General features: G+C 34.0%; 1 protein-coding gene across 1 annotated transcript; it reads left to right on the plus strand.

The window, feature by feature from the left end:
- Nucleotides 1-4,835: 4,835 nt before the first annotated feature.
- Nucleotides 4,836-8,338, plus strand: LOC110738155. Its single transcript, XM_021918528.1, has 2 exons — nt 4,836-7,735; nt 7,827-8,338. The coding sequence occupies exon 1, from the start codon at nt 5,094-5,096 to the stop codon at nt 5,673-5,675; it is 582 nt and encodes a 193-aa protein (XP_021774220.1). The 5' UTR covers nt 4,836-5,093; the 3' UTR covers nt 5,676-7,735; nt 7,827-8,338.
- Nucleotides 8,339-9,585: the final 1,247 nt, after the last annotated feature.

The raw sequence follows: 9,585 nt of genomic DNA on the forward strand, positions 1-9,585 counted from the left end.
CCAATATGTCACAAGTACAAAATAAATTATAAGTTTAGCTAGACAACGAGATAATAACACTTGCTGTTTTAACTTTTCACCAAATGTGTGCCACGTAAACAACAATTAAATAATTTATCATATAAATTTATCTTTATATCATAATTCTTTTTGGATCGAAGGAAATATATAATTCAAGACGTACAACATTCATTATAATATATTCTAATATAAAAAAAAGATATTCTTAAAATTCAACAAACAATCCGGCATCGTATGGAGCACAAAACCTAGTATATAATAATATGTTTCTGCTCTTGTCGAAAAAATAATTGTTTCTGTCAATTTTTTTAAAAAAACAGATTCTGTCAACTTATTTATTCTCATGGCCTGTAAACAAAAAAACTTATTAATTATCATACCACAAGTTATTTGTTGAAAAATAATTAATGTATATAAATAACTTATATTCGATTCCCATTATTTTTTCACAAATTCTTCAAGAAGTTGGTTGTACGTTAACTTTTTGTAAGGTGGTTAAAGTTGATTCACATTAACTATTTACACTTACCATTTATAATACAAAATTTATTATTTTTCTTATAATAAATTTTATGTTACAAAAAACTTTTAATATATGAGTATTAGATTAATCACATTAGTCCTTATAATATGTAATCATGAATCTACAAGAAATAACACATTAAAATAAAATTTAAACCAACGAGAAATTAAATGTTACCCTTTAAGTGGTTAAAGTTACCATAAAAATAGTTAAATTTATCCTCAAATTGATCGTCTTACAATAAAATTAACTAGTTTTTGGGTCCGGACAATGCCTCGGATTATTACATGAAACTGATCAATAATATATGTTGTAACTTATGATTCAATTTTCTAGTAATGAAATTTGTTGTTTATATTGTCATTTGTTACATATTAATATTTTTTTATTCTAAAGATTATATAAAATCGCATAGCTTGGTGGTAAGACACTTAGTTCCAGAGTTACAGGTTGTAAGTTCAAATTTTGTGGCAAACTTTTTTTTTTTTTTTATTATTATAAGTGCATGACATGTAATGAAAACAAATGGAAGGGAAAGCCAAATGACGTTATAAGTAGTTGGGTGACGTGGCGGAGTGAGGTGATTTTACGTGACATGTGGATATTGTTGGAAATGCCTTTTAATATATTAGTATAGATGTACATGCTTTATACAAGACTTAATGTTTATTTTTTATTTTAAAAAAAATCCCATTCATGTTTAATTCAATTATTAGCTTGAATGGTAATTTTTTTTTTTCAAAGAGTCTTGCTCTAGAGAATAGGGTTCCTATCTCGCGGAGTTCTAGGGGGGTTTTCTCTTGCGTGTTCAAGCTTGGCTACCCTGATTCGAGGGTCTGTGTTGACGAAGGATGGCAAAGGACATTGTTGAGAAGTGGTCGAATTTGAAATCATTGTAGAAGAGGAGGACATTGCAGATTTGGGAACGATTAAGGGCAAAATGTCGAAAAAATCAATTATCTCATTAAGGGCAAAAAATTACCTTGCAACAAGAGACTGATTGTTGTTCTACTCCAACTCAAAATCGAAGACATGTAAAGAATGATAAACAATTTTAATGAAATTTTAGGAATTGTGAGATATTAGGGTAAGCCAAAAACGATCGATATATAAATATCAACAAAATTGTAAAGTAAATTGAAGATCAATTACCTGAAATTTATGAAAGTGACAAGCAAATCCCCCCAAATTCGTTAGAAACTAACCAAATTGAAGCGTTGATAATTAAGGGCAGTTGAGTGCGAGGACCAGAGAGTAGTTGATGAATAGGGCATGCATCAGTTTAATTAATTGGGGTTTTTTTAAATATTTTTTTTGAAATAATTGGGGGTATAATTTTAATACAACTCGCTATTTTTCCCCTAAATTTTAAAATTGCGGGCTCATATTAAATCACGTGTATGTCATGTGATTTTCTCGATGCTTTTCAGTGTCGAGAAAATCTTCGACTCGTCGAGAAAATACGGAACCCCAAATCATACACTGATGCCACAACCACGACATCGAGGCAAAAGCGTCCAAAATACACGTTTGTAGTAGTGTTTCTTTATAACTCCATGCGAAGACATCTCACGTTCCTATGTTTGGGTAAGAAGAGCACTGACGTAATATACGAGACGTGGATATTCAAGAGTTCTAAGATTTAAATCTTTTAGATCATCTACTGTTGCTTGCACTAGTAGAAAAATGTACATTTGCGTCGCCATATTTGCGTCACTCATTCTAAGAAGCGAAGCAAATGTTTATTTTTACCATCCTTTTAAGTTATTTGCGTCGCTTATTATTCAAGAAGCGACGCAAAACTCAAGTTCATTTCAGCTTTCTATCATTTGCGTCGCTCTTATTTATTAAAGCGACGCAATTATTAAACTTATTTGCGTCACTCATTTGTTAACAAGCGACGCAAATAAGTGATTGAGTAAATTGCATCGCTCTTTTACTAAATGAGCGACGCATATGAGCTGTGTACAACATTATAAACAAGGTTATTTGCGTCGCTTTTTTATAATAAAGTGACGCAAATAACTCTTTTGGCTTTAGGTTATTCTGCGTTTTTTTACCTTAGTTTTTCATCACGTACGCCTACATTCACTAAATAAAAAGAAAAAAAAGCAAGAGTTCTTCAATTCCAGTGAATTTCTACAACAAAACACCCACAAATTCGTCTCTGAAATCCAACAAATTCGGCCAAAAAACTGTGATTCCCCAGCAAATTTAACATCTAAAATCGCAGTCAAGTTGAAGACCCATAATCGGCAGCAAATCCGAGCAATTTAGAGCAAAAATTTAGACCAAAAACCCTAAGAAATTCAAACCCTTAAACCCAGAAAAATTGATTGTTTCCGACCAAAAATCCCCCATTTCGAGCAACAAATCAACTCAAAAGCATACGAATTCGAACCCTAGAAATCCCAAAAAATTCAATTTCGGTCTTTAAGTTCGATTGGGGGATTTCGAGGGGGGATTTCTAGGGTTTTTGGCAGCGACGCAAAATACCCTAAGAAATTCGTCCCATTTCAGTCATAAATAGAAATTGTTCGAATTTCAGTCAAGAAATTACAGCAACAATAGTTGATTTCAAGAAATTACAGCAACAATAATTGTTCGAATTACGTATTTTTCTAGGTTTAAGGGTTCGAAATCCCCCATTTCAGTCATAAATAGAAATTATTCGAATTTCAGTCAAGAAATTACAACAACAATAATTCGAGGGGGGATTTCGGCTTGACATTGTTGAATTTGTGAAGTCAATTTCACCTAAGGTAAGATTGCTTCTATTTATGTTCAATCTTTTTATGGTAGATAGAATGTAGCATTTAACTTGAACAATGACTTGGTTTAATTTCAGGTTTAGTGTTAGTTCATTAATTAGAAAATATATATGGCAAATTTTAGTTGAATATATAACTGGTTGCATCTTTGACCTGCTGATTTTTGAGTTGCTGGTTTGCAATATATTATTGATTTCAAATATATAACTGAAATCGAGTGCATGACTATGTGAGCGGTTTTGCAAAAATAGATAAGCCACGTGCTGTCGATCGTCATCCTGGCCATTAAATTCAGTAACATTGACCCTTGTTTTTCAACTGTCTTATCTTTAATTTGCTGTAAAAATGCTGCTAAATAAATTACAAAATACATGTAAAATCTATGACACAATATTGTTCATGGGATGTGCTCAAAATAAGCTTTTGCACCCTAGCGGCCTAGCATCAATGAAAACATATATGAAGCACATAAAGATAGATGCTATCTTGATCTAAATTTAAAAATAAATGTGTATGGTCTTTTACTTTTTTGTTGGAAGCTATATATAAATGAATGTAACAACATTACTTACATAGATGAGATTAGATCCTAAATCTTGATTACCATATACAAATTAATAGATGGAAGAGCTAAAATTTGAGGTGATGATTTTAGTTAAAAGGTTATATATATATATATATATATATATATATATATATATATATATATATATATGGAATTTTATTAATTGAACTTATGGATTGGATGTCACGATTTCACAAATTTCAACTCATAACAAACGTGGAAATTTTAACCTTTTAACTAAAATCATCACCTCAAATTTTAGCAATGTTGTTACATTCATTTATATATAGCTGTTATAAGGTTTTTTATTCATTGGACTTTGATGGCAATATAACTTTGATGGCAATAAAGACATGGATTAGTATAAGATCTAAATACATGCGGATGGCTTAACACTCGTTTCAGGTCTTCAAGTTTTACACCATGATTGGCTAATAAGCAATGCCGAATAACAACTTTTATTTCACATGGCAGATTAAGTTGAATCAACTATGTTGGTTTAATATATGTAATTTTTTATGGCAGATTCTTAATTATGCGGAAGTGAATTCCACAAGTTGCTCGAGGTTCTGGTTGTGGACAAACGATTAAGGCGGTAGTACGCATACGAGATTGTCTTCACTGGTGGAATATATATCTGAACCATTCTTTGCAATATTAACTTATTTGTTCTGGTTGGTATAATGATTGTGAATTGTATGAGATTTTTAATTGTGATATAATTGATTGGAATTGCAATAATACTTGCATCATTGGCTTAGATACCCGTTCAGGGCTTACTCATTAGGAGTAAGTCTTGAATAGTCCCCGGTTTGGGACTGTTCTTGAATGTTCTATCTCATTTAGGTGATAACTACTTGAATTGTTTTTGGGTCTAAGAAGATCATGGCTCGCTATTTCCCGATTGTTCTCTGGGTACATATGTTGATAGCCGATTATCTATATTGTGTGCTTGGAGAACTATAGGGAAATGCTGCCAGATTTTCTTTAGAACCAAACTTTACAAGTAGTTATTAGTGAGATATGACATTCAAGAATGGGTTAGGTTGGAGTGATAAGGACCTTATTGGATCATCCGGAGTTGCATTTACATGATATAAACTTTGAATGAAAATGTTTGATGCCTTATATTCTTGTTTATGGTTAAGGAGCTATATATGTTACAAAATATACACATTATCTTAAAATTAATTTTGTTATTCAGTGGCTGAAAATGGATCGAAGTTGGATGTATGGTAAACGAAATTGTACAAGTTTTTTACGAGGAATTGAAGAGTTTAGCACTGTTGCCTTAAAACACCAAATAGAGAATAAATCAAAGATTATTCTTTGTCCTTGTTGTGACTGTAATAATTCGAGGGGATATCGTGATATAGTTGATATTAAAGATCATCTAATTCGTCGTGGGTTTAAAGAAAACTACACAAGGTGGACATGGCATGGTGAGAGCATATATATTGATGCAAGTTCTAGTTATTGTCCAAGGGAAGATGAGAATCACTGTGATGATGATAATGAACACCAAGGTGAGGATATCGATACAGCTGATATTGGTGTTGATAGTGAGAGTGAAGTGGAGAAGGACAGGATAGATGAAATGATGCATGATGTTGAAGACCATTTCACAGAGTGTCCCCAGACATTTGATAGTATTTTGAGAGCTGCAGAAACCCCGTTATATCCTGGTTGTAAAAATTTCACTAAACTTGGTGCTATTATGAAGTTATTCAACATAAAGGCGAGCAATTGTTGGACCGACAAGGGTTTTACGCAGTTGTTAGAAGCCTTAGTATAAATGTTTTCCCGACGGGAATGAACTTCCAAACTCCACCTATGAGGCCAAGAAACTTATGTGCCCCTTGGGTATGGAGTATGAGAAGATACATGCTTGTCCCAATGACTGTGTGTTGTATCGAAATGAGTATGCTGATTTGCATGAGTGTCCAAGGTGTGGAGTTTCTCGTTACAAGATGAATGATACTAGTGAGTTGTGTAAGAAAGGGTCTCCGGCTAAGGTATTATGGTATCTTCCAATTATATCGAGATTTAGGAGACTCTTCTCGGATGAAAAAACTGCAAAATTATTGAGGTGGCATGCTGATGGGAGGAAGAAAGATGGGTTAATGAGGCATCTTGCTGATTCCCCGCAATGGAGAAACATTGATCGAAAGTTCAAGGACTTTGGTGAAGAAGATCGAAATCTTAGGCTTAGTCTTTGTACAGATGGAATGAACCCATTTGGGACACTAAGTACCTAATATAGCACTTGGCCGATTCTTCTAACTATCTACAATTTTCCTCCTTGGTTATGCATGAAGTCTAGATACATTATGTTGTCCCTTCTAATATCTGAGCCTAAACAACCTGGAAATGACATTGATGTGTATCTAGCACCTCTCATTGAAGATTTGAAATTGTTGTGGAATGAAGGTGTCCAAATGTTTGATGCATATAGTAAAACCAATTTCACTTTACGTGCCATGATTTTTTTGTACGATAAATGACTTCCCAGCTTATGGGAATTTGTCGGGGTACACTGTGAAGGGAACAAGTCCTTGCCCCATTTGTGAAGATGATTTGGAGGCATTGCGCCTAGACAATTGTGGCAAGCATGTATACATGGATAATCGAAGACATCTTCTAGAAGACCACCCTTTTCGATTCAATAAGGATGCTTTTAACGGAAAAGTGGAGTTGAGAGAAGCTCGTGGCCCTTTACGTGCAAGTGAGGTTTATCAGCGGGTCAAAGACATTGAGAATGAGTTTGGTAAGCCTTACAAAAGCAAATCAACTGGGGGTTACAAGAAGAAGTCTGAGCTATGGTCTCTTCCATATTGGAGACATTTGGAAGTTAGACATTGTCTAGATGTAATGCATATTGAGAAAAATGTTTGTAATGCCATTGTGGGAACTTTATTAAATATTCCAGGAAAGACAAAGGATGGAGTTAAATTAAGAAAAGACATGGCTGCTATGGGTCGTTCAGAGTTGGCACCCGAATCTCGAGGAAAACAATGGTATCTTCCCCCAGCTTGCTTTACCTTGTCTGAAAAAGGAAAAAACTAGCTTCTGTGAGTCATTGCATGGTTTCAAGGTCCCGGCTGGATTTTCTTCTAATTTTCGTAGACTTGTGTTAATGTCTGACTTGAAATTGGGTGGCATGAAATCTCATGATTGTCATGTCTTGATGCAACAATTATTACTAGTTGCCATTCGAGGAATTTTACCACCTCAAGTGAGGTATACGATTACAAGATTATGTGTCTTTTTTAACAATATTTGTAGCAAGGTCATAAATCCAAGTATTTTAGATGACTTGCAAGCAGATGTACTTGAGACAATGTGTTGATTTGAAATGTATTTTCCCCCATATTTTTTGACGTGATGCCTCATTTGGTTATTCATCTTGTACGTGAAATTAAACTTTGTGGACCAGTGTGTATGAGATACATGTATCCTTTTGAACGAGAAATGGGTGACTTAAAGGGAAAAGTCATGAATCCGGCCAAACCTGAAGCTAGTATTGTACAACGAACAGTTGCTGAGGAAGTGACAGCATGGGTTGCTCAATATCTTGCACGTTCACTAGAAAATTGGGTTGGCAAAGCCAGTCTTTCAACGAATACCCTCACCATTTAGGAGCCAAATCATATGGTGAAATGAATATTGTATGGCGTAGGAAAGGGTATATTCCCACGGCATCTTCAGCATCTAGTACTTCATCTTGTTCTTCGGTTGTGTCTAGTTTGCCGGATAGGACATATGTTTGGCTTCTAGCAAGATCAATAGAAGATGATAAGGGAAATCCTTATTTGCCGGATGAGAAAACAAGAGAGGTGAAAGAATCCATTTTAAGTATGTAATAAATCTTTATTTCAATTTTGAATATATTTTGTTAAGTTTATGTATTGCAACCAAAGTTTTCTAACTTGAAGTCTTTGTGTAGGATAATTGGAGAAAGCAACAAGCTGATGGAAAATTTGTTCCTAATAGGCATGATGATATCTTATCTCGTGCCCTTGGGAAAAAAGATCGTAATGGTCGGGCAATAGCATTTGGCAGTGGAATTGGCATTAAAGCTGTATGGGGATCCGGAGAGAGGCGTAGTGGCCGACGGGGTAGGGAATTCGGAGATGATGAGCTGGAAGAATTAGAGGCAAGAGTAGGCGGAGGGTACGAGAGGAGACTATGCAGGAGATGGATTCTAAAATGGATTCCATGGTTCAAGAGAAGTTTATGTTATTTTCTAAACAGATTGGTATTCAAATTCCAACTGAATTGATGGAAATGAATAACATAGGCCGGACGACTCAAAAAAAATCCTAGTAGTTGCCAATCAGTGGGTGATGATCCATTTGCAAACATACAGGTATCCAAAACTTTGTTATTTTATATTTTTTATCTTTTTTTTAATGGTTTATGACTGCGACATACTTTTAACTTTTTAACTCAGTTTTCTATTTTTTTTAATAATGATTTTTTTTCTATCTTTTTAAGGAATTGGTTCCTTGTCGGCTATCATTGTTGAAAAATGACTCTGAGAAAGTCATCGTCGCTGAAGGTACATATCATCCGGAGTTAATCCTTGATCATCATAGTAACCTCCTTCCGGATCACGTGAGGGTAAGTGTTGATGATTTTTTTGACGAGTTCAAAGAAGTCTCGGTTCCAGTTCCTTCTTCAGTCATCAAGAAACTTAAGCATGCTCACGGTACATTTACCCAATGGCCGAAAGACTTGGTTTCACTCATGCATGACAAGGTAAATTATTTTTGTAAAAATTTACATATAGTTTGCCATACAAAATATAGAAAATTGTTGAATAGATTTGCTTTACTATTGATTAGGAATTCATATCAAATGAGAACGATGATAACAATAAAGCGGCCAAAGAAAACATGTAAGACAAACTGAAAGTAGTTGAAAGTGGTCACGAAACAAAAGAGTCTAACACCAATCCAAAAAAAGTTTTTCTTATGGATTATGCTTTGGAAAACTTGTCTTAGAAGTGTGGGTCTTTGAATAGTTTGTTATCTTCATTACCCGAAGGTGAAACTATTAAGGTAAAGGTTGATGCTTGGACCTTTAGTTATGAAGATAGTAAGGACATCATTATCAAATGTGAAGATGTCAATCAACTTCTCACGGGAGCTTGGCTGAATATTTCAGTTTTGCAAGTTTTTATGATGTAAGATATTCAAATTTCACTCTTCCCATATATACTTATTTATTACCATTTATAATGTTATTACATGATATATATGTAGGGCCTTGAGTGACTTACTCGATACGGTGGATGTGGCTTCCATTGGATTCATGTGTCCGGAAATGATTTCAGAAACCTATTTGCATAGTGATGCAGATCGTATCCTACTATACATGACACATGTGATGGAAAAACAAAAATCTAAGTAGTTCATCTTATGCCCATACCATGAAAAGTATAAACTTTGAACTTGTATTTATTTGAACTTTGCAAATTGTTGATATTATTTTACTCTTTTACAAATGTGTGTCTAATTTATTATGTAGGAATCATTGGGTTCTTTTGGTCTTATGCATGGCTAAGCGTGAAATCATCATCTTTGATTCTTTGAGGCAGAAGCGAAATTTAGCAATTAAGTTTAAAATGACAAAGTAAGTCTAGTTTGTTATTAATGTCATGATTTTATGTGTGTAAGGGTAATATATATGTTATTTGTTTC

Source organism: Chenopodium quinoa, unplaced genomic scaffold, assembly GCF_001683475.1.
Source record: "Chenopodium quinoa cultivar QQ74 unplaced genomic scaffold, ASM168347v1, whole genome shotgun sequence".
Classification (NCBI taxonomy): Eukaryota; Viridiplantae; Streptophyta; class Magnoliopsida; order Caryophyllales; family Amaranthaceae; genus Chenopodium; species Chenopodium quinoa.